Genomic DNA, 25,248 nt, shown 5'->3' with positions numbered 1-25,248 from the left:
CAAGGCCCTGCCTGTGGCCACATCACCCCCCTCGTGGCCCAGAGCAGCATCCAGACCAAGGGCCCAGGGGCAGCAAACCGCCCAGACTGGCCCTGAAGCTGTCTGGCAGCTGGTGCCAGCACATCCCATGGGCGTGTGTCGGCCATGACTGCTTCCTCACCCGTGGGTTTCTGTGTCTCTTGCCTTCCCCGCCTCCCTGTGGGGTCCCCACATGCGCATCCAAGACGCCCCGTCCCAGACACACCCACCCTCAGCGGTCCTGCAAATCCCCCACTGCTAGACTGTGGCTGGTGCTGAGCAGGAACAAGGGAGCCAAGCTGCAAGTGTGAGGGTACGATTCCTTTATTTCTCCCTTTCAAAGCCCCCGCTCCTCTCACCGCGTCCCCCAGGGGGGGTCCCACCAAGAAGGGACCAGCGTTTTGAGGACCCACTTCCTTTAAGGGGCCAGAACCAAGGCGAACCGTCCCCCACCCCACCCCCAGCTGCTACAATGGCACCCACATCACCTAGTCTCAGAAGTAGGCCAGGGAATCACCTCCAGAAAAGGTTCCCTAGGGCTCTGGGGACACAGGACACCGGATCCAGGCCCATCTAGCCTAACAGAGGCACAGCATTCTTGCTCTGGGCTCACCAGCCCATCCCAGAGCCCACCTGCCCCAGGACTGGAACAGGAGCTGTCCTGGAACACGGCCCCGGACCAAGGGTCCTCAGAGGCCAGTGGGAGCCCCCACGTGCTTAGATAGCAGCTCTCTCGGTGCCGTGCACTCTGGCGACAGCTGTGGGTCTGGTCTGGACCACAGCTCGGGGTGACGGAGGTGTTCACCCCATCGATGTTTTCGGCTTTCTCTCTGGCCAAGACCCCCGAGAGGCCATGTGGTGAGTCTGGCAAAAGAGCCGAACTCCCTACAGAGCTGGCTGCAGAGGCCGCTCCCCAGGGCCCCGCCTCCAGGTGTCCAGCTGGAGCCTTTGCCGGGCAGGGTCCAGTGCCCAGGCCCATCACCTCACGGCCACAGAATGAGCCAAAGGGACAAGGCCACGATCTCTGCAGCAGCTGTGCGTCACCCGGGCCCCAGCTGGTGATGCACAGTCAGTGTGGTCCTTCCAGGCCGGCCCGCGGGGGGACAGACGGCACACAAGCAGCAGAGGGCCCTGCCTGCGGGCTGGCACCACTGGGACCCACGGGGTGCCGCTCGCTCACGGTCTCACAGGCGCACAAACATAGACACACACGTCCCGAGGAGTAGGGGATGCTGGATCCAGTGCTGATCCAGGGAGTAGGGGGGACCCCAGAGAAGGGCTGAGGCCTCACGTCTGGGCCAGGGAGAGCTCTTCAAGGCCCCCTTTCCCGAGCCGGTACCTGGCTAGGTCTTTCCTGGTCACCAGTCCGACCACCTGTGGAGGCAAAGCCAACTCAGTGACGCTGGCAACCCCCTGCCCCTGTGGAAGCCGCTGCCCCACGTGCCAAGGGGCAGCACAGTTTGGGGAACCCCAGGACTGAGCAGGTGGCCAGTCTGGATACCAAACCTTGAGTCCCCCACAGGAGCCGAGAGCGAGTACCCACCAGCGACCAGGGCAGTCAGCTCAGGAGGCAAAGGGCGAGGCTGGCACCCGGGCCCTGCCCCAGGGCTCCCTCGGGCACGTCCTCCCCACCACTCACCTGGTTGCAGTTGTCCACCACCACCAGGTGCCTGAGGCCCAGCGCCCGGAACAGCTTGAACACCCGAGGGAGGGACGCCTCCTGCAAAGGGAGGGGACGGGGCCTCAGCTGACCTGCCGGCCCCGCTAGTGTGGGAAGAGGTTGGCTGGCGGTCCCCCCTGCACCTCCCCCCTCCGCACAAAGATGCGTCCCGGAGACGCCTGGGGGGCTCAGTTGGTTAAACGCCCGACTCCCGATTTCAGCTCAGGCCACAGTCTCACAGTTCGTGGGTTTGAGCCCCGCGTGGGGCTCTGCGATGACAGTGCAGGGCCTGCTTGGGATTCTCGCTCTCTTTCTGCGCCCCTCCCCCACTCTCCCTCCCTCTCTGCCCTTCCCCCACTTGTGTGCGCCCCATCACGCTGTCTCAAATTGAAAACATGTAAAAAAGAGAAAAACAAAGGACGTGTTCGGAGCGGCTCCTGCCCTGGCCACAGCCTCTCGGGCAGGCACCTGGGGCACCGTGTAGGGGGAGGGGTTCATGAACTCTGACAGGTCCATGGTGCACTCCCGCTCATCCTGGGACACATGGATGGACTGGATCGGGGGGAAGCGTGGGTAGGCGTCCCGGAAGTCCTTCAGCCGAAGCCGCCGCCGCACCAGGCCCATGTTGGAGCGCTCCACAAACACCTGCAGGCGGTGGTGTGTCAGGACTCGGGCGCCCGGCTGTGTCTCCTGCCCCCCCCCCCCACCCCCCCAGGCGCCCGGCAGCTACCTTGTGCTTCAGGAGGACGATCAGCTGGGAGCGCAGGATCAAGCCCTGAAGCCGGGCCGGCTGCAGAAAAGAGACCCGTCTGTGGTCTGTGGGTGAAGCCCAAACCCGAGGCCCTTCCTGTCATGCTCAGTGGCCCCGCGGCGACCTTCGAGGCAGACACCGGCCCTGCCGCAGGCATCTCGCGCACTCCCGGCAGCGGCAACGGGACGTGACCGCGGGAACGAGGCCACGAGAAGCCGGGGTGAGACGCACACCGCGGCCCTGACATCCCAGGCAGCTCCCGACGGGTGTCCCCCGCCCCCCCCACAGCTCCTCAGCTGACAGGGCAGGAGCCCAAGACACGTGGATGGCTGGCCACCCCCGGCGGGCCGCCTCTGCCCGGCCTCCTGATTCCGTTCCTTCCCAGCAAGCGGGGCGGAGCCCCAACTGCGCGTGCAGGGTCTCCATATCCGCAGCACGGCCGCACAGGCCACGCGTGCAGCCGGGAACTTGGCCTCCGCCAGCCGTCCCGGGGCCGCGTGGGCGCGGGTGGGCCGCCCCGGGTACCTGGCTGTCATCGGCCAGCTCCACCACAGGGAACCCGTTGTGATTGGAGGCCGTGTTGCTGAGAACGTCCACGATGACGCCCACCTTCTCCCTCCTCCGCAGGCAGACGACCGGCGTGCTCATCACCTCCCTGCGGAAGAGCCCCCGCTGTGGCCTTGCCGTGACCAGCCACGGGACCAAGGGGAGCTTCCCGCTCTGCTCACACGGGAGTGGACGCGCGATACAGGTGCAGCCCCCGTAGGCGGGAAAACCGGGGACGGGGAGCCAGGAGCCCGCAGACCCCCAGGGGCTTCCCCGGCCGGCCGCCCACACGGCGCTTCCCCAGACCCTCAGACACGGGCCCTCCCAAACCGCCGGAAGCCGCCACGGTGCCACCGTACCTGGCGGTGAGCGAATGTGAGGTGACGGGGGCCTCCCAGTGCAGGAAGGGCACGCTCTGCAGCTGGATGTGCATGTCGTACAGGCCCTGAGGACGTGCGGGCTGTTGGCGCGGGGGCTCTGTCGGTCCCTCCCTCCACCTCTGCCGCACACCCCCAGCCCCCAGGCTCAGGCTCCCCCAGGCTCAGGCCAGGGGCATGGAGGGCCCACAAAGCAAGGCACAAGAAGGATTGGCAGGCCTCTTCCCACAAGCCACACCTCGATGAAGATGTCCCCCACGATCTTGGCGGTCATCAGGACCAGCATGATGGGGAAGCCGTAGGTCACGTTGCTGGTGGCCTCCATCATGATGACGGTCAGGCTGAGCGTCATCCTCACGATCCCACCTGTCCAGGGGTGGGGGGGTGGGGGGGTGGAGTCAGGGGTAGCGTCCAGCCTCTGTGGGCCACAAGGACTCTCCTACTTCCCCTGACCATCTGTGTTCTCTGTGCACACCTGCGTGCCCCCCGACCCCACCGTTTAGCCTCGTGGTCTGCCCGGGCAGGCCGCACTGGGTGGGGACAGTGACCCTGAACACTGACACGGGGTCAACTCCTGCCTTCACTCCTCCAAGGGGAAGACGCCCCCACCTAACCTTGGGACCCCACGGGGAGGCCAGGACTCACCCAGCTGGGCGGCCGCTCCCATCAGGGCGTATTTGCCAGGATCCGCCCAGATCTGTGGGGATGACAGAGGAGGGTCAGGGGCTGGCAGCCCCCTACTCAAACCCAAAGAGATGCATGACGCCCCAGGGGCCACTGGGCCCAGCAATTCCAGCCCTAGAAGGACACCCTATGGTTTACACACACGTGAGCAAAGTGGTCTGTGGCAGCATCCAGGGTGACAGAAACCTGGAAGTACCCTAGGTGCGCCCCACTCAGGATGCCCCAAATGACCTATGCCACCTGCACGCACCGGACGACTCAGCAGCTAAGGCAAGAAGCACCTTCTGTGCGCCGAGGAAAGACGGTGGCGCCCACGCGCACGCAGCGGGCACCATCTGTGCAGAAATGACTGCACCGCGAGGGAGCAGGGAACCCAGCACGTGCACAGCACGGACAGCCGCGGGCGACGCCTCACAGCGTGGGGTTCCGCTCAGGAAATGCCCAGAACGGGTGCGTGTGCAGAGACGGGGTGTGGCAGCGGCTGCCAGGGGTGCAGGCTTCCTGGGGTGAGGGATGTCAAGCATGGCGCTCGACAGCGGAGACTCGTACACGAGTCTGCGAACACGCTAAGGAACGCCGAACTACGTGCTTCGGCGGAGGGGGAGGCCTTACGGCGCACAAACCGCTTCCGGATTGAAAGACCACCACCCAGAGACCACGTCTGGAAGGAAACCTGACAAAACACACAACCAGAGCCTGGAAAAGCGAGCAGATGGGGGGACGGGAGACTCTGCCTGTGCCTTCTCACAGGTTTTAAAATCTTGACTAAAATAAGAATAAAAACACAAAAAATGGAAACCAAGTTCCCAGAGGCCGGGCACATGCGCCTCGGTCACATGCTCCCAGGGCCCGTCCTGTAACGAGAAACACCAAGCCTCCCCGACGAGCGTCTGTGGAGCACAGACAGGCGGCTGGGCCAACAGGACGCGTCAAACACCAGCGTCCGGGAAACTCAAGGCCGAGCACAAGCGCCGTCCCCGTGCGCTGGGAGCCCACACTCACCGCGGCCCCGGTGACGTAGGACAGGGAGATCCCAAAGAGCCGGCCCCAGGCAGCCCCGATGAGCAGGGACGGGATGAAGACGCCAGCGGACACCGTGAGCCCGTAGGTCCAGCAGGCCAGGAAGAAGTAGACCAGGGTGAAGAGACCTAGCGTCACGGGGTTGTAGGAGCCTAGGGGAGAGGGGGCTGGCCAGGGCCTGCCGCGTGGACCCACCCGCGTGGACCCAGGCCAGCAGCCGCCCTCCAGGAAGAGAAGGGTCCCGGCCGAACCCCTGCGCACCAGCGTGCCCACCACTGCGGCAAGGGCGGTGACCCCTGCCCTCAGGGCACAGCTGGCCAGAAGGCGACACCCGGGCCCTGGGCCCAGTGACCGCGGGTCGGTCAGAGAGCACGTGGGGACACGCGGCTGGCACCAGAGAGCCTGGGCACTCACCTGGTGGGTCGTGGAAAAGGCTGACCACACTCTTCTCGGGGGTGTTGAAGAAGGCCGCGGCCATGGAGTTGTACTCACCGTCCGCACAGAAAAGCTGCAAGGGTGGAAGAGGGGACAGGCCGCTGGGGCCAGGGGCCAACCACGTGATGGGTGGGGCAGGTCAAGGCCTAGCAGGGGCCAGCAAAGAGCCAGGCCCAGGAACGGCCAGAGCGTCAGAGGTCCAGCCTGCAGGGCCCAGCCCACGGAACAATGGGGCACACGAGGACTCCGGGAGGCACCCCTGAGCCCACCCCCGGGGCTCAACAGGCGGCCACCTGAGCGCTGGTGCGCAGGGGTCCGGCCCTCCCAGGCGAGCACAGCTGTGGTTCCTGGATGCCTAACCCACAGAGGGGGCCGGCTTGGGGGCCAGTCGGCTGGGGGAAGCCCAGACCCACACCCGTGACACCGGTTTCCATCCACCCATCAGTGGTCACTCCCTGGTGCGTCCCCCAGCCCCTGGCCACCACGAATCTGCTCTGCCTCTGTGGACCCGTCTGTTCTGGATGTTTCACATAATGTCACACACCATACGGGACTTTGTGTCTGGCTTCTCTCCACAGTGTTTTCGAGATCCCTCCACGCTGTATTGTGTGTCAGGGCTTCACCCCTTTTCACAACCAAATAAACCCATTTACAGGCAAACCCTGTCATGTTTATCCATGTGCCAACCGCCAGAGCACGTGCGTGCGTGTGGCTGCGCTTCTCAGGCCCACACCCACAACAACCCGCTTTGGAAGTCCTCGTGTGGCCCTGGGCAGGCCAGTGCTCTGGAGGGAGGACGGGGGAGACCCTGTCTGACATAATGCCTCTCCCTGACGCCCGGTGGCCCTGGGAAGCACCTCCATCCCGGAGTTCAGCTGTGCCAGCCTCCTTCCTGCTGGGCGCGGGCTGGCGGACCCTTCCCCCTGACCCTGGACCCCCTACCTGGAGGGGATAGGACACGGAGCTCCCCTGCAGGGGCTGGCAGTCCCGCGATGAGTAAATCAGCACAAAGGCGACCGTGGCCGTGACGGCAGCCACCAGCATAGCCTCAATCACCTGGAGGCAGGGCCGGTGGATGTACCTAGAGCAGACAGCAGGATGGACAAGGCCTTGGGACGGCTGGACGCCTGGGCCACTGCCATGACAATGGAGACCATGGCTCCAAGGAAAGCCCGTCAGAGGACACAATGGGGTGACAGTGCACAGGCACCAGGTCATCTGGATGCTCCCCGGCAGCACTTTCAGTCCGGGCCAGACGACAAGAAGGAAGGTGTGTGTCCTTGAGCCCAGGACCCGCCCGAAGGTTAAGGAAACTCACGAGCTCCCACGCTGATCTGCAGGTCTGCAGGCCCGACTATACCCCGGGTCGAGACGCCCGGATGGACCAGGCCGAGGCTGGACAGAGAAGCTGGGAGGACCCCAACCCCAGGGCCCCTTTCCAGGCCTCCAGCCAAACCCAGCCTCACCCAGCCCCTGGCCAGCGCTGGCCTGTCGCCTCCTGTACAACCCATCACAGAAGGACACACGTTGGCACACAGCCTTCCGCCGTGTGTGGGCACAGGGCCCACAATACATCCGTTTTCAAAGGCCCCAGGAGCCACACTGGTCCGTTTGGTCCACAAAGTGGAGGTTTCTCACCTGATTCGAAACATCGTCAGCCAGTAATTCAAGGCATTGAACACGGCCCCAAGAATACCACCTACGACCGGGAAGGGGGAGCATGTAAGGGACACGGGGGAGGAAGAAGGTGGCCTCCCAGGCAGCAGAGGCGTGGGAAGGGAGCAGTGTATGTCTGCGTCACTGCACCCTGACAGACGCCCTGGCTTGTCTCAGAGGCTTTGCTTTCCTTCCAGGAAAAAAGGTTTCTCACAGTAGAAAGCACCATCCACAGCTCATTCTATTTCTCTGTGGACCCCCTGCCTCCCCCCCCCCCCCCCCCCCCAACAGCAGCTTCTCCGGTGGAGAGGTAAAGCTCTGGTCTTCGGGCTGTGGGCTCCCTCCCGGGGGTGTGTGCACAGGGCAGGACACGGGAGGACGCGGGGTGCGGGGGCTGTTTTCCTCTCCGGCCACCTCACAGCTGGGCCAGGCTGGGCTCTGGCAGGCCCTGACCCCACTGGAAGGGACCCGCGGCCGTCTGGGGGAGTGACAGGAAGCACGGACCGGCCCTTACCCACCACGCCCATGGCGATGAAGATGGGGATCTCGTGGATCGTGTACACCATCGTCTGCACAGGGGAGAGAACGAGCAGCCCGTGAGCTGTCTCCACACAGACCCTGGTACAGACACGGCCCACAGTCTGCCCGTGCACACGGCGCCCCCAGCACTTGCACGCAGAACCGTGGGGGTCCCACGCGACAGAAGTGCCGGGCGTTCTGAGCAGATCACGCTCCCTGTAAGGCTTTCACCTGCTCCTGGTCTGCGTCTCCGTCCAGCTGAAGGCGGGGACGGCCCAAGCTTCTGCCAAATGGCAGTCAGCGGGGCACAAGTGAGGAAGAGCCCCGGGAACACGTCTCGTGACCCTCTGAGCCACTCAGGGCTCCTCTGTGTCCGCATGCGCGGCCCCTCACGGGAGTGGGATCTAAGCACCTTTGTCCAACAGTCAGCGGACTGCCAAGATACCCCCCGGAATGTCCGATGGGTGTCAGACATCCTAACCTGACGGGCAGTTCCGAGGTGTGCTTTCTTCTTATCTCCGGCCCCGGGCACTCAGCTCAATCATGCAGCTAAAACCAACTATTTCTCTACAGTCCACATTCTCAGAATGAACCGGAATCATCCCGGGATGATCTTGGCCCCACACTAAGAAAGAACCGGGAAGAACGCGGGAGCACATTATATTACCTCTGTGTCAAATCTTCCAAAGTTGATCAGTCCTGGGCTCGACAGGTCCCATATGTTTCCATGATAAATGCTCAGGACAAAATTGAGGGTGAACGTGGAAATCATGGAAGCAAAGAACTGTAGGCAGAGAGAACGAGCGCCATCAGAACCAAGCCCATTGGGCCAAAGTCCCAGAGCCAGGAGGCTGGGTGGGGGCCTTCCCCTGTCACTTAGGAGGTGTCTGGAGACCCTCCCGAGGCTGGCCCCTCGCGGCTGGACGAGTGGGTCACTGCCTTGTGTGGATGAGCGTTGGGCCAAGCCAGTGATGGAGCTGAGGGACGAGCTGTGCGGGGTCTGGGGTCCTGATAAGCAGGAGAGCAGGTGGCAAACAAGGCCCGCGGCCGACGGGGGACGGGCAGCGGCTCAGGTCAAGTGATGGGCAGGGCTTGCCATGACAGACCCACAGGGTGCACGGCTCCCAGCACGTCAGGGGACGTCTCCCCAGGGGCAGGGGCCCGCCAGACAGCAGAGGCCAGGGACTGGCAGTGCCTGACTCCAGCGAGGGAGCGGCCCTCCACAGACTTACTATTCTCCACGTCAGGAACTGGTTCCAGAAGGAGGCGCCCTCCTCCAAGCTGAACAGCACCCCACCTAGAACGGCAAGCAGCCCGGCACTGCCGCACTGACCCAGGCCGCGGGGGACCCCGCATCTACCGCAGCCCCTGCCCCACGAGACCCCAGGGCCCCAAGACCGTCAAGGGCGGCCACAGGGCCTCTCGGGGGCACGTGCCCATCCTCACCCCGAGCTCAAAGTCTGCCAACACCAAGAACTCTCCTCCACACAGTGGGCACGGAGACCTCCCCGGCACAGGCCGCCCTCCTCACCCACAGGGGCTCCAAATGCAGCGGACACTCCGGCCGCAGCTCCCGCTGAGACGAAGTCCCGCTTCTCCGTGTCTCTGCGGAAGTACTCGAAGATCTACAACAGGAAGAAACGGGGAGAGTGGGGCTCAGCCAGCCTCCCCGAGGGCACTTCACTGAGAAAGGGCCGAGGTCAGCCAGAGGCCATGGAGACAGGGCCCGAAGGCAGAGGGGGGCAGGGAGGAGGGGACATGAAGGCGTCTCGGGACAGCCATCGACTTGCATTCACAAAGACCAGAGAGCTGACGAGGCGACACACGCTGAACGCACCCTTGCACGCCAACAACCGAGAGAGGGAACCGAAGACACCCATTCACAACAACGAGGACACATCACAGTCTGCCTAAGAGACACGTTAGAAACTCAAAACCCCACCGCCAACTGCGAACAGATGAGCTGAAAACACGTTTTTGATTGAAAAACCTAAGACTCTGCTTATAAAAACAACGAACGTGTGCATTCCCACATCAACTCAGCACACTAGCCATCAAAATGTGGTGGCTTTTAGGGGAAACGTGACAAAACTGCTCTGGAACAGATCCCGAAACTAAGCCTCTTCAATGTGTCCACGAGTCACTCTTGCCTCCTCGTTCTGCGTGCCTTGGGGACGGTCACGGGAGAGGCCAAGGTCCCGGTGGAGCCTCCCAGGGATGCGTGGTCGTCCGTGTCGGCAGGAGAGAACTCACCTTGAAATCTCGCTTCAGCGACGTTGACCTCCCTTGGGAAATCCCGGCGGCGATCACAGAGCCCGAGTGAATCATCGGCCCCTCCTAGAAGCACAGGACAGCCGCCCTCAGACAAGCGTGGCTCCAAGAGAACACAGTGGCCTCGCGTCGCAGGCAGAGTGCGGGGGACTCACGCTAGGACAGCACCACATGCACTCCGTTACCTTTCCCACTGCCAGTCCGCCCACCACAGACAGGATCACTCCAGACACTTTGATCACGAGGGTCTAGAATACAAGGGAAAACACATCGAGTCTCTGATTGAAGGCCACACGGTCTGGGAACCTGTAGCAAAGCTGTAAACGTGAAGCAATCCTGACTGCGTGTCCAGCCCCAGCCCCACGAGACAAGGCAGGGGGGGGAGGGCCCACGCGTCTACCGCAGGTATCCTCGGAGCTGGACTCCCGGCTGATTCTTTCCTGATTTCCTTCATCTTCCCATTTTCTGCCCTGAGTACTCGTGTGTCCCAGGGAGCAGAAAGCAGCAGGAGGTACGGCTCCTCTGGGCCCCCAGCTGCATTTCTCTGCCGACCACCTGCCAGGGTCGCTGCCCACCGCCGCCTGGCTACCAGTGTGGTAGCAACGGGGCAGACGCTGCTCCTGGCGGCTCCGAGGTGAGTCCTGCCCTTTGCAGCAGGGCACGGGGCCTCCCCCGGGCTGTCACCCCCAGTGCACAGCTGCCGGCCCCCAGGAGCACCCCCTCTCCCCAGACGGGGTGAGAAGCCTCTGGCTGAGGCATGCCTACCCAACACCGGAAATGACCATGGAGGGACCACACTCCTGACCCCCCAACCTCCTCAGAAACAGGGTGTCAAAGACAGTAAGTGTAACGAACATCGAGGACAATTTTAAGAGCAAGGAAAGCGTCACGGCAAGCGTACCCACCACTCTAACAGAGCGGTTCTCGTTTGGAAACATTAACCACCACGCAGAACTTAGGTTCCACACCGCCGTGATCCTAACAGATACCCCATTTCAGCATTCGTGCAGGACTTAAAGCGCGTAAGAGAAAACCTCACCACCTTCCAAAGCGAGATTACGCAAAATCCACGCACGTGCTCACGGGCAGCACACAGAGTCCGTCCGGGCTGGTCCCCACGTGCAGGCGGGCAAACCAGGAGCTCCCGACCCCGCGAGAACCCCACGCGGAGCGCCTGCTGCCAGCCACGCGCCCCCTCCGGGCCTCACCTTGAGCCGGACCACATGCGGGATCTTCACCCCGTTGAGGAAGCACTTGATCTGAGGGATCCCGCTGCCGGCAGCGACCGGCTGGAAGGAGGCAGAGGCCAGCACTGAGCCGGGTCAGGTAGCGAGGGGCCACAGCCACCACCCGGCCCAGGAGGACACAGCCACGCGGGGGCCCACACGGGGAACAGCTGCCCACGGAGGGATTCTCGCTTCACCCCACAGGCAGTGACCACCGGGGTCGGCAGACCACGGGAGGGGTGGGGAAAGGAGAGGAAAGGAAGCCCGGTGTCCCCAAGAGGGCACGAGGGGCAGGGGACGCTACAAGACAGACAGGAGGCACATGTCACACACTGGCCGAGGGGCCGGCGGGGAGGGCACCGCACAGCACCCCACACAGAAGCTTCTGGATGCTATACCCACGACAAGAGACAGGCAAAGGGGCAGGCGAAGGAAGACAGGCTTCTGAGAGACACGGGGGGTCCCTTCCACCTGGGCCGGCCCCACAGTCCTCGCTGAGCGGGGCAGGAGCCGGGCGCCCTGGGGTCGGGGGTGACTGGACGTTTAACACCTGCGCCAGAGGCCCCAGCAGTGTAGCCACGCCCACCCGGCCAGCACGGTGTCAGGGCTCCCACCCACGCAGGCGCCCCTGCCTCGACCTCCTGGTGGCCCTACCTCCACAAACGCGACGATGGCGGAGCCGACGAGCACGAATGCGGAATTGAGGGTGGCCCACAGCAGAAGGGAGAAGGACAGCCCGCCCCTCTCCGTGAACTTGTCGATGTCGAGGGCTCGTCAAGGATGAAAACTTTCCTGGTCTCTCCTGCGGCCCGGCCTCCCGAGCCCCAAGCGCCAGGAGCTGCGCACTGACCGGACCGTCACCTCCCGGCCGTGACAGACACGGGCACGCAGCCACACCTCCCCGCCCTTGATAACACACACGCGGGGCTCAGAGGCTTCGCTCCCGGTGGACCCTCCTGTGCTGGGGACCACAAAGGATACTGTCCTTGACGACCTTGTACTTCAGGCCAGCCACGTTCTCCACCACGATGTCGATGAAGCAGGCCACGAGGCCCGTGAGGATCCCGATCATGGCACAGATGACCCAGCGCTTCATCTCCACCGTTCGGAAGGCCTGTTGGCGGGGGGGGGGGGGGGGGGGGGGGTGCCCATCAGAAGCGGGTGCGGGGGGAGGCCCCCACCGGGAACGGCACGCTACACACGGACCCCGCATCACGGAGAGGCGGCCTCTGGTCATCTCAGAGGCAGTGGGCCTTCCCAACCGATTTGCCATCAGAAGCCGCCACCTCGGGCGCCTGGGAGGAGGCGGCCTCCGCCACCCACAGGACACAGCCGCTGTCACACGGGGCCCTACGCTGGTGTCTCTTGCAGAAGGGATGGAGGTGCGAGGACCACGGAGGGGGAGGGAGATGGCGCCAGGGCAGCGCGGGGCAGCGGCGTGGGCGGCCCGCGCAGACTCACCGTGTGGTTGATCCGCCGCTCCTCCTCCAGGAAGAGCTGGTTCTCGCTGTTGTCGTAGTCCAAGCTCTGCGGGCAGCAGACACAACGCCACGCCTGACCCCACGCTCCAGCTTCACGTGGGGCGGGGGCGGGGGACAGGTGCCCAGGGGCTGCTTGGGGTGGGGCCCAGAGGAAGGAGGCCCACCTCGTACTTGAGGGACAGGAGCTTCTCGTTGTGCGGGATCTCCTTGGGGAAAGGGTGAGGGGGTTCCAAGTCCTGTAGGAGAAAGAGTAGAGCCACATACTTGACGAGCCAGCACATTTAAGAAGAAACCACAGGGGGGCACCTGCGGCGCTCAGTCGGGTAAGCACCCGACTTCGACTCAGGTCACGATCTCACGGTTTGTGGGTTTGAGCCCCACGTCGGGCTCTGTCCTGACAGCTCAGAGCCTGGAGCCTGCTTCGAATTCTGTCTCCCTGTCTGCCCCTCCCCTGCTCGTTCTCTCTCAAAAATAAACACGCATTATTTTTAAAAAAATTTTTTTTTAATTTTTTTTAACGTTTTTATTTATTTTTGAGACAGAGAGAGACAGAGCATGAACGGGGGAGGGTCAGAGAAAAAAAGGGAGACACAGAATCCGAAGCAGGCTCCAGGCTCTGAGCCGTCAGCACAGAGCCCGACGCGGGGCTCGAACCCACGAACCGTGAGATCGTGACCTGAGCCGAAGTCTGACGCTTAACCGACTGAGCCACCCAGGCGCCCCCCCAAAAAAAATTTTTTTTAAGAGCAAGCACAAACGAGAAGGGGAGGGGACATGTGTCCATCTGTTCTATGAAGCCAGTAGTCTATGGACCCTAGAGCCAGACGAAGGTGCCACAAGACAGGAGGGCACAGGCACACCCCCTTAGGAATGCAGACACTAAGTCCTGGACGAGGAACCAGCGCATCGGATCCCTCGGCACCATGACCAAGGCAGGTTTATCTCAGGGACGTGAGGCTGGCTTAACGTCCGAAAATCAAGCAATGTCATGTTTATGGAACCATGGGAAATACATTGTTGGTCTGTCCCAGGGGCCGGCACCCGGCTCCGAAATCCCATGGCCTTTCTGCAGGGTGAGTTTTCTGTGCGCTGGAGAGACAGAGAGGCTGCTGCCAGAATGACCAAGGCTGGTAAGAGGGTGGGAGCTCCCAGCTCCACTCCCAGAACTCTGACCTCTGGCGGCGGGTGGGGGGAGGGCGGCTGGAGACGGAGCTGGTCACCCAGGACCTGATCAAGCTCACCTGTGTCACGGGGCCTCCAGAAAAACCCCAAAGGAAGGGGCTGGGGAGCCTCCGGGCAGGTGAACGCACACACAGAGGGGCCGGGAGGGTGCCCCCCCCCCCCCGCAGGGCCGGGAGGCTCCCAGCCCCCTCCCCACCCCTTGCCCTATGTGTCTCTCCCATCCCTGTTCCCGAGAGTTCTATCCTTGACGATGGACCAGTAAACGTGAGTGAGGGTTTCCCTGAGTTCTGTGAGCCGTTCTAGCAAATTATGGAGGCCGAGAAGGGGAGGTGGGCATGAGAACCCCAACTCAGAGCCGGTGGATCAGAAGCACAGGTGACAGCCTGGATTTGTGACTGGCATCGGAAGCGGGGGTGGTCTCGTGGGACTGGGCCCTCAGCCCGGGGGTCTGCATAATGCCGGATAAGAGTGTCAGAATTGAGTTAAGTTGTAGGACACCTGGTCGACGTCTGCAGAGAACTGCTTGGCGAGGAAAACCCACACACTTGGTGTCCGAAGTGTGGTTGAGTAAAAACAGTTCAATACGGTTTCAAAAGAATAAAGGACAAAATCCACACCATCATCTCAGTAAGTTCAGAAAAAGTGTCTGATAAAAATTCGACATTCCTTCATGACAAAAATATGTCACAAAGTAAGAAAAGAACCACGTCAACCTGGTCGAGGCGTCAGTCATCACCCTCGATGGCGAAGGACCGACGCTTCTCCCGGAAGACCAGGAACGAGACGAGGATGGGCACTTCCACTCGACCTCATCCTGGAGGCTCCGCCAGGCCCGTCAGGCGACAAGAGAGAAAAGGCATCCAGGGTGGAAAGGAAGAAACAAAACTCTCTATTTGCAGGTGACATGATCTTGTATACACAAAATCTCAAAAAACATACTAAAAAATTAAAACTATAACACATTCAGTAAGATTGAAGGATATGCGATCAGCGCGCAAATATCAAACACATCTCTAAATGCCTGCAATGAACAACCAAAAATGAAATTAAGAGAACCCTACTTACGTTAGCGCCAAAAGTACAATATATGAAATGATACTTACTCCTAAAATACATTTACCAAAGGAAGCGTAAGACGTGTGTGCTGAAAACCACAACGCACCGCTGAGAGAACCTAGAGATGTGAATATGTGGACAGACACACTGTGCTCACAGGTCAGAGGACTAAGCACTAAGAAGCAGCGGCGAGTCCCGGGCCGCCCCAGCCGGCGTCCCCAAAGAAATTGGCATGCTTAAAAACCACACAGAAACACAAGGGGTCTCCAGCAGCCAATACGAGCTTGAAAAAGGAGAACAAAGTTGGAGGACACTCACTTCCTAGTTTCAAGACTCACATGAAAGCTCCGGTCCCCCGGACAGTGTGGCCCTGGCTCCAGGACAGACACAGGGAACGGTGGAGACAAGGGGGACCCAGAGCCTCACGTGGATGGCTGACTTTTGAACATGGTGCCAACACAACTCAGTGTGGAAAGAAGTGTTTTTCTGAGAAACGGCGCTAGGGAACTGGACATCCACATCCAAAAGAGTGAAGCTCTACCGTCACCTTCCATCAGACAAAATCAGTGACAGATTCAAGACCCAAAATGATAGAACTCTCAAGGCGTCTGGGTGGCTCAGTCGGTTGAGCATAGATCTCGGGTCAGGTCATGATCCCAGGGTTGTGGGATCGCACCCCAAGTCGGGCTCCGTGCGGGCAGCACAGGGCCTGCTTGGGATTCTCTCTCTCTCTGCCCCTCCTCCACTCATATGCCTGTGCATATGGGCATTCTCTCTCTCTCCCCCAAAACAAACAAAATCTTTAAAATCAAAGACGTCTCAGAAGAAAACACAGGAGAAAATCTTCATGACCTTGGACTAGGCAGTGGCTTCTTACATAAGACAGCAAAGGTACAGTGACGACAGAAAGAAATAGTTAACTGGAGTTCATCAAAATTAAAGAGTTCTTGGGAACGCAAGCTGATGCAGCCACTCTGGAAAACAGTATGGAGGCTCCTCAAAAAATTAAAGGTAGAACTACCCTACGACCCAGCAATGGCACTGCTAGGCATTTATCCAAGGGATACAGGTGTGCTGTTTCGAAGAGACACATGCACCCCCATGTTTATAGCAGCATGGCTGCTATACAAGAGCCAAAGTATGGAAAGAGCCCAAATGTCCAGCGATGGATGAATGGAAAAGAAGATGTGGAATATACACACGATGGAGTATTACTCAGCAATCAAAAAGAATGAAATCTTGCCATTTGCAACTACGTGGATGGAACTGGAAGGTATTATGCTAAGTGAAATTAGTCAGTCAGAGAAAGACAGATATCATAGGACTTCACTCCTATGAGGACTTTAAGAGACAGAACAGATGAGGGGCTCCTGGGTGGCTCAGTCGGTTGAGCGTCTGACTTCGGCTCAGGTCACGATCTCACGGCTCGTGGGTTCGAGCCCTGCGTCGGGCCCTGTGCTGACAGCTCGGAGCCTGGAGCCTGCTTCCGATTCTGTGTCTCCCTCTCTCTCTGCCCCTCCCCCACTCAGGCTCTGTCTCTCTCTCTCTCTCTCTCAAAAATAAACATTCAAAAAAAAATTTAAGAGACAAAACATGAACCTAAGGGAAAGGCAACAAAAATAATATCAAAACAGGGAGGGGGACAAAAGAGAAGAGACTCATAAATATGGAGAACAAACGGAGGGTTGCTGCAGGGGGTGTGGGAGGGGGGATGGGCTAAATGGGGAAGGGGCACTAAGGAATCTACTCCCGAAATCATTGTTGCACTACATGCTAATTTGAATATAAATTTAAAAGTAAGTAAATAAAATCTTAAAAAAAGATAAAGAATTCTTACAACCCAGTAACGAAAACACAAATAACCTGATAAAAACGGCACAGAATGGGAACAGACATTTCTGCAAAGAACACGTACGGAGGGCTGCCACCAGCCATCACAGAAATGCAGGTCCGAACCACGAGGCACGGAGGAGGAAATCAAATGCAAGTCAGGGGACCCGGGCGGGCTCAGGAAGCACTCGCCGGCAGCTGCCGGACAGCTCGGCACGGGGCAGGGCAAGAGGGCGTCACGCTGTCCAAAGGTCCCTCACCCCTGAGGTCCTTGTCCCCAGAGTCCCCCTCCGGCCCACTCGAGGCCCCTCTCCCCCGGGTGGTGCCTGTTCCCCTGGCCTTTCCCCAGCTGTCTCGTGCTCCCACATGACGCTCTCGCTCAGTGTTCCCTCCCGGCTCGCGCTGCCCCATCTCTGCTCACGTGGCTCAGCCTCAGGGCAAGCAGACCCTCGGTCGCCCAGGCTCTGGGGTCCCCGCGAGACAGCTGGTCATTTTGTCCCTGAGCTCTGCACGACCCACGGCTGCCCCCCTGCTCTGCCCGGCCCTGCCCGCCGTCCACCACCTTCGTGTCCGGCGCTCCCCGTCCGCCCCCTGCCGGGCGGCACCCCCACAGGAGGAAGGGGTGGGTGGTGAGAGGCGAAGGGTAGGGGATGAGTCTAGCACTCACGGGGTCGAGCAGCTCGTCATCCAGATCCACGTTGCTCATCTGTCCGATCCGGAAAAACGCTGAGCGTGGTGACTGGAAGCGTGAGAGAAATCACAGGGCGCTCAGCCACAGGCGGTGCTGACTCATCTGGGGCCCCCCACCCTACCGCATGGCCGGCGGGGGGCCCGGGACGAGTCGAGCCCCTGAACGGGAAGCCCAGGCCTTCCTGGCCCCAGAGGCCGGGCCCTCCTCCGCTCTACCGAGACTGCAGACAGCTGCCAGCCCCGGGGACAAGGGCTGCAAGACGCCCATGCGAGCGTCCTCCAGGCTCCCCCCACCCCACCCATCCTCCTGTGTCTCCTCGTCGGGAGACCGGGAGGCTCCGGCAGGCGGGGACCTGTCACAGGTCTCCACGCAGCCCCTCCAGACATGTGGTCAGGGCGCCCGCACCTCCAGGGTGCCTCTGAAGCGGGGCCGGGCTCCTGGGCCCGGGGGCGGGTCAGCCACAGAGGACAGACACCCAGGCGCATGGTTCTTCCTACACCCACTGCCCGGTCACGTCGGGGGACTGGCCAACGTTTGCACTTCAGAGAAACATCATGTTGCAGCGTTAAGTATGTCCCAAGTACTGCATGGAACATACTGGCACCGAAACGTGACTCGCGGTTTCTCTGAGGAGGGCACATGCAGCTGGGCGCCTTGCGCTGGGGGTCAGCCCAGACGCAGCCGACAGGACGCAGCACGAGAACAAATCAGACGCCAGCCCCCCGGCCACGGTTCCCGCCGCGTGGTCAGCAGGCAGATGACCCTCCTCCTGATGGGCGGTCACAAGGTCAGCAGCCACCTGGCGCCACATCACAAGGCGCCAGCCGCCTCCCCCCACCTCGTCACGTGGGCATTCTGCCACCTGGCATCCTCAAAGGAGCGAGGGCGCGTGCACGACAACAGTACGACGCCTGGAGAGGGAGACCGCATTCGCGTACCTTCTGGGACGGGACGTCGTCACGACTGTCCTATTTCGTTATCAGTCACTGCTGTCGACCTCTCACTTCGTCCTGTCTGCGGGCTCAGGCATCCATGGGGCCCACGCTCACCCCACAGAGCTGCGTGTTCCCGTGAGGACCCGTGCCCCGTGTGCAGCTGGGCACTTCTGTCCACACACATGCAGCAAGTTCTGGTAAAGCGGGGTTACTGACAGAAACATCTGGTTCTCTTTTAAAAACGATCAGGAACGGCCCCAAACTGCTGAATCTGAGCAGAAAGGCAGGACGGGGCTCCCCGGCTTCACGCCCTGGGCAGGAGGGCCAGCCCCGCTGACGTCTGCACTCGGCCGGCAAGAGGTCCCAGTTCTCGAGGGAACCGCAGCCAGGAGGCCGCCTGGACCTGGAACAGCCTCCGCTCTGCAGACAGGACGCGTGGACCCGGAGGGGTCCTGGGCCACCGCCCCCGGCCGCAAGCCTGAGTGCGGCCAACACCGAGTGCACTTCCTTGGGCGCACATCCACACATGCTGACCGGCCAGCGGACGGGGCGCAAGCGTGGACAACCCAGCTGAACAACACCTGGGCGGAACTGAGCGCTGAAGTGAGGGGCATCTGGAGACGGTGGTCTGTGCTTCGACCCGGCAGACGGAGCCACTTATTCTCCGGTGATCACGAAAGGAGCTCGAGTACACCAGGCAATCACTCCTCCGCAAAAAGGGTGCCCAAAGTCGGGACCCGCAAAGTGCTTCCTCCGACGTCTAAACGGTTTGCAGGGGCCAGGCCGCCGCACATGCATCACCTCCGGAGAGGTGCGGCAAGAAGGGTCCAGTGGGCACGGTCCCCCGTGCTCAGGTGACACAGAGGCTGCCAGGTGTGGAGGGTGGACCGCACCCCAGCAGAGCACGCTGGACCCGGACCGCGTGATGGCAGTGGAGGTAAAGCACCCCCCCCCCCCCCCCCAGCTTCTCCACGTCTTTTCTGGGCTTCGAGGCATCTTCCGGGAAACATCTTTCATGGTGAGAAAAACCATTTACTTGAAGTTCAGTGATTTATTTCATGTCGTGTCTGTTTCTCTCTCTTAAACACGGGTGAGGTGACATAAGAGCTCCTCAAACTACTGATATGCACAACAGCCGGGACGGAATCTCTAGGGTGGGAAGATCCCAGAGATTACACACTGTGCAGCTGCACAGACCTGACTCTCTGGAAATGTCGGGTCTGGGGGACGAGAACGGATCGGGGTGCGGGAGGGGTGACCACAAGAGGCAGGACGAGGGAGCCTCGTGCCGACCCACACGGTCTGCACGTTGACTGCGGTGGCGCTCACACGGAGGCACCTGCGTGACGTAGGACGGAGAACCGCCCGCGTGCCAACATCAGTGTCCCGGTTTCAGCGCTGTGCTGTCACTACGGGGACTGACGCAGTGAAGGAAATGGGGGCAAGGCGCTCGGGCCCGCTCTGTATGGCCTTGTCAACTTCCTGTAAATCCATAGTTATTTTTAAAATTAAAATTAAAAGTACGTGCAAATGGGACCTGCCAAAAACCCCCGTGCATCAGAAGACACAACAGAGGGGAAGGCAGCCTGCAGAGAGGGAGAACGTGCTGTGAATCGCACTTCTGAAAGGAGTCAACCACCTTAACCCTGAAGAACTCCCACAAATCAACCACAAAAAGAAGCCAATCACAAAAGTGGGCAGAGGCCCCGAGTACACGTCTCCGAAGGCGAGATGCATACGGCCGGTGAGCCCAGGACAATGTGCTCGACGTCACCAGAGCCATGCACATCCCAACCACGAGATGCCACCTCACACCTGTCGGAACGGCCACCACCAAAGCCCGGAGTCGTGAATGCGGCAGGGGTGCCCAGGAGCCCGAGCCCTGTGTGCCGGGGTCGGGGGCGTGATGGTGCGGCGGCCGCGGCACACAGCCTGGTGGCTCCTCGGACAATTCAGCACAAGATGACCACGTGACCCAGCAACCCCACCTTGGGGGTGCACTGTAGAGCTGGAAGCAGGGACCTGAAGAGACCCTTGCACACCCCACTCACGAAAGCATGATCGGGCCACGGGGCGGGGGGCTGGGGGGGAACCCAAATGTCTCTTGACGGATGAACGGATAAATCCACTGGGGTCCACATGTGCAAAAGACGACGGTCTGGCCTCGAAAAGGAAGTAGATTCTGCAATCTGCTACGACGCAGAGGAACCTTAGGGATGTTATGCTGAAAGACGGCAGCTGGCCACGGCAAGACAGACGTTGTGACTGCACATACACCACAGCACGGTTCCTACTCGGGTCTACAAAGACGGGAAGTAGCAAAGTGGGCACCAGGCTGGGGAGGGGCTGGGGCGCCAGTGTTTCAGTTGTGCAAGGCGGACGAGTTCCCTGACGGGCAGTGGGGACAATTGCACAACATGAATGCATCTGACACCACTGAACCGTACCCTAAAGACTGGTTAAGGTGCCAAGTTCTGTCGTACGTTTTTACTCAAACGTAAAGCAAAAGTTTAGAAGCAACTTATTGGGGCGCCTGGGTGGCTCAGTCAGTTAAGTGTCCGACTTCGGCCCAGGTCGTGACCTTGCGGTTTGTGAGTTCGAGCCCCGCCATCAGGCTCTGTACTGACAGCTCGGAGCCTGCAGCTGCTTCGGATTCTGTGTCTCCCTCTCTCTCTGCCCCTCCCCCACTCATGCTCTGTCTCCGTCTCTCTCAAAAATATGCAAACATTCAAAAAAATTTTTTTAATTAAAAAAAATAAAAACTTACAAGCTGTCTCTTGTTCTATTCGACCGTGCCGCCGCATTCTGACGGCCGCCAAGGTCCATGCTCCACACTGAGGACAGGGCCACAGCGGCCAGGGGCACACAGGCAAGCAGACAGGCGCCTGTAAACCGAGTGCAAGCCCGAGGGAGCCTGTGAGAACCTGGCACGCTGGGTCAGGTGGGCGAGGAGGCCGGCAGGCTGAGCCCCATCGAGGAGGAGTGAGCCGTGCAGAGGGGGAAAGGGACGGCAGGTGGAATCGTCTGGGCCTCTGCCCGGGAGGCTTCCCCGGACGTTCTGTCTAGGCCTGGGCCTGGTCTTGGTCCTCAGCTCTCAAGCCTGCCTCCTTGCTGACGACAGGGGTCTGTCCCACCCACACGGACCCTGCCTGAGTGGTACTAAAGACAGGAGGGACATCCATCTGGGGAGCCCTCACGGAGGGCAGTGGGGCAACCAGCCTGGACCCTCCAAGGTGGGGCTGGGCAGACAGAAAGGGAGGACAGGACATAGACGCCAAGGCACAGGAACTTCCAGGATGGAATGATGAGGTGCTAGAAACCACCGAGGAGAAAGACGGGGGGCTCGCTTATGTCCAGCACTCAAGGGGCTGGTGAGGACGACGGATGAGCCGCCCGGGCAGGTTCCCCGAACACCCCGCCCTGGCCCTTGGCACTCCCCGACTGTGGTCTGCGGCTCCAAGGTCACCAGGGAAGACACGGAGGTAACCCAGCTTCCAGAGAAGATCCCTGGAATCGTTTCTAAACACTAACCTGACAGTGCTACCCGCCTCCTGACCCTAAGGTGTCCCAGGCAGATCTTCCCAAAGCTGAGGTCCCTGGAAATGTCCTGCATTTACAAACCCTGCAGACACCCCACCCCCCACCGCTGAAGCATCTGCTTCTGCCTCAGATTTCCCCCAGAAGTTCTCCAAATGCTCCGCTCCCCGCTACCCACATATGTGACCATGACTGGCTGACCACACCCTCTTCTTGTCCCAGCAGCACAACGGCAGTGACTCGCTGATAACTCACCATCACCCCACACTCCGGCCCCACGGGCCCAGGGGCCTGCCCAAGGGGACAGCATCCCACAGGTGGCTCAGAGCAGCCTGCTTCCTTCCGGGCAGGCGGCTGAGCTCAGGAGGGTCGCCAGTCCACCCTGCCCACCGTGCTTGTTCCCCACGGGGCACTCAGCAGCCTGGCAGGGAGGGTGCCCGGCAGGCACTGCCCAGAACAGCTTCTTCAGGAGCGGAGCAGGCTATGCCCACGCCGCGGTGGCACCACCACCACCACCACCACGCGACTCTGGACACAATGCAACAAACCCCAGAGGGCCAGTAGGTGGCCAAGACAAGCTCCCGCGTCTGATTCACTAGAACATTCCTGCAGGGGGTTGCTGGCCTGGGATGTCATTTTAGTCCAAACGGCCCCAGGACTGAGAGCAGCACCAGGGCGCCCCCGAGCCTAAAGCTGAGCTCGGCCTGCGGGCCCAGAGCAGACCCTCCCAGCAAAAGGCCAGCGTCGAGGAATCCCGTCAGCCTCCAGCGGAGTCACCCCATGAACGACAACCCAAGGACAGTCACGTTCGTGCTGCCGTTCCCAACGCGAAGACTACAAACAGCGGCTACCGCTGGCCGGCTGGGACGGGCACAGCGCTGAGCGCAGCACGCACACGGACCTTTCTGCGGGCAGGGACGCTGAGGCAGAGGAGGCTGCGGGGCTCACCTCCCGGGGTGCGGAACGATACTTCCAGCTCAAACGCCTATGGTCTCCCGCGTGCCAGTCTGCACACAGCGGGCTACGATGCTTTCAGGCTGCAACGGCCAGCTTCCTGCAGCGCTCTCCGCAAGATACAGCCAAATTCAAAGCCAGCAGCTGTCCCCTGCAGGTCCCACCTGCCTCTCTCCCCACTCCCACCTACTTTCCAAACTTGCACAGGATCCCAAACACACCCTTCATCCTTTCCCAGCCATCGGCCTGCCTGAGGGTCTCGCACTCTTCAAGAATGGAACCAGGGGCGCCTGGGTGGCTCAGTCGGTTGAGCGGCCGACTTCGGCTCAGGTCATGATCTCGCGGTCCGTGAGTTTGAGCCCCACATCAGGCTCTGTGCTGACAGCTCAGAGCCTGGAGCCTGTTTCAGATTCTGTGTCTCCCTCTCTCTAACCCTCTCCCGTTCATGCTCTGTCTCTCCCTGTCTCAAAAATAAATAAATGTCAAAAAAAAATTTTTCAAAAGAATGGAACCAATTGTGACCTCTTCTGTCTCTGGGGCCCCTCACGGTCTTCCTGGAGCAGGAGGCCTGTCTCCGTGAGCCTGCAGCCGGTCGGAAGGAAGCTGCTTCGTGCGCTTCGGTGTCCCAGGCACAATGCACACAGCCGGACACTGAGTACGTGCAGGACAAACTTTTTTCTTAATTGTTTAAGAAAGGCTAGTCTGTTACTACCTAACACAGATGAACAAAGAGCTTTGCATTTTTTAAGGGAATACATTTTTTTTTAAGAAAAGATTTCAAAGAGCTCTTAAAAAAAGAAAATGAAACAAAACAAAAACCATAAGAACCAACTCCTGTGTCTATTTGCAAAGAGAAACGAGGAACCCCAGGGCGCCTGGGTGGCTCAGTCAGTTAAGCATTTGACTTGGGCTCAGGTCATGATCTCACGGTTCCTGGGTTCTAGCCCCACGTCGGGCTCTGGGCTGACAGCTAGGAGCCTGGAGCCTGCTTTGGATTCTGTGTCTCCCTCCCTCTCTGCCCCTCCCCCACCCGTGCTCTGTCTCTCTCTGTCTCTCACTAATAAATAGAAACGTTAAAAAAAAGAGAGAGAGAAGTGGGAAACCCCAGCATGTTCACTCTCGAGATAAACCCAAATTCCACCCCAAAGTTTCCAATTTCTTTAATTAAAGCCAGTTTTACGCTTCCATTTTGTAGGCCTCGGGTTACTTTCTTTTAGAAGAGGAAAAAATAACGTTCCAAGAAGAAAATGACAAAGCACCCTTATGCGTCCCCCCCCCCCCGCCCCCCAAATGAGCCACTTCAGATCACTTCTCATATAGACACAGAAAGCATTTCAACGTTAAGATTTCACTCAAAGAGCAGACGTGGGCTTTGGCTGTCCGATGCCTCTCGGGGGGCGGTACAAAGATAAGCCCTAGAGGCTTGGGTCCTCTCTCATCTTTAAACACTGTCCAAACGTTTAAAGGACAGATCTAGGCCAGGAGAAGAAAAACTGAAAAATAAACGCAAAAACAGTCAGAGCAAGCAATGGATAAAAAGCTTCCAAGCACTCAAAATCAACACCACACGCAATTCATTCAACACCTCCACTGCATCGCCGATGTGCTGACCACCCCGCAACCACCCTGACTCGCTCCCAGCGTCGGTGTGGACGCCCCAGTTTCAATTAATTGCTAAGGGCACCTGGGTGGAAATACTCGTCCTTCCTAAGATCGCCCCGTACTGGTGCCTGCAGAAAAGGGGGGCCGGCAGAGCTCCCCACCGCCAGAGAACACTGTGCAAGCGGAAGCTCGTGGAGCCGGGCCGGCCCCTCGAACCCCACTAGTCACCCGGCCCAGAGCTTCCCCCCCCAAGACTCCAGAACCCAGGGCCCAGGTTCCAGCCAGCGCTGCCATTTGCCAAAGCGGCCCCGGGGCACGTTCCGGAACTAGTCGCGCCTCAGCTGCCTCCTCTTCGGCAGGGGGATGGTCAGAGTACCGATGCGCCCGCCAGCACCCGCCGGGCACGGGGCCACCGCCGACCCGGCGACCCCTCGCCCGCCAGAGCCGCTGAACCGCGAGACGGAGCGGCCGGGAAGGCGTAGCCCAAGGCCGCCCGGGGCGCACCCGCCCGGATCCCGGCTCCCGGCTCCCGGCGGCGGGGGGCCTGAGGCGCGGGCCCGGGGCTCTCCCGGCGGAGGGGACTCACCTGACGGGCGGCCGCGGGCCCGGCCCCGTTCAGCAGCGGCGTGCCCTCGCCGGCTGGCGCCCCGGGCCGCGCCGTCCTCCGCAGCAGGGGCGCCGCCTCGTCGTCGTCCAGGTCGCGGCCGGACCACGACACCTTCTTGGACACGTTGGCCATGGCCAGCAGCGGCCGAACCGGCCCGGAAAGCGCGGCGGCCGAGTGTTTGTTCTCGTGACCCGCGCCGCGGCCACGTGA

At 60.7% G+C, this 25,248-nt stretch overlaps 1 protein-coding gene across 2 annotated transcripts; it reads right to left on the bottom strand.

Annotated features, from left to right (window-relative positions):
• Positions 1-324: 324 nt before the first annotated feature.
• On the bottom strand, positions 325-25,248 carry CLCN7 (Cl-/H+ antiporter 7). Of its 2 annotated transcripts, XM_060648024.3 has the most exons (25): positions 25,018-25,248; positions 17,380-17,451; positions 12,809-12,880; positions 12,625-12,690; positions 12,145-12,277; positions 11,818-11,927; positions 11,146-11,226; positions 10,123-10,185; positions 9,920-10,003; positions 9,198-9,291; positions 8,899-8,963; positions 8,334-8,450; positions 7,662-7,716; positions 7,130-7,190; positions 6,434-6,572; positions 5,471-5,564; positions 5,039-5,208; positions 3,998-4,049; positions 3,591-3,718; positions 3,335-3,420; positions 2,955-3,084; positions 2,409-2,468; positions 2,147-2,323; positions 1,658-1,738; positions 325-1,392 (listed from the first exon to the last, which is right to left on the bottom strand). In XM_060648024.3, the coding sequence occupies exons 1-25, from the start codon at positions 25,168-25,170 to the stop codon at positions 1,306-1,308; spliced, it is 2,430 nt and encodes an 809-aa protein (XP_060504007.1). In that variant the 5' UTR covers positions 25,171-25,248; the 3' UTR covers positions 325-1,305. The 2 variants fall into 2 exon arrangements, with proteins under 2 accessions (XP_060504007.1, XP_060504008.1); XM_060648025.3 differs by lacking the exon at positions 17,380-17,451.

Source organism: Panthera onca, chromosome E3 (genome assembly GCF_046562875.1).
Source record: "Panthera onca isolate mPanOnc1 chromosome E3, mPanOnc1 haplotype 2, whole genome shotgun sequence".
NCBI classification, from domain to species: Eukaryota; Metazoa; Chordata; class Mammalia; order Carnivora; family Felidae; genus Panthera; species Panthera onca.
Note: the sequence above shows the minus strand (reverse complement) of the source record. Positions and strands in the feature narration are given on the sequence as shown.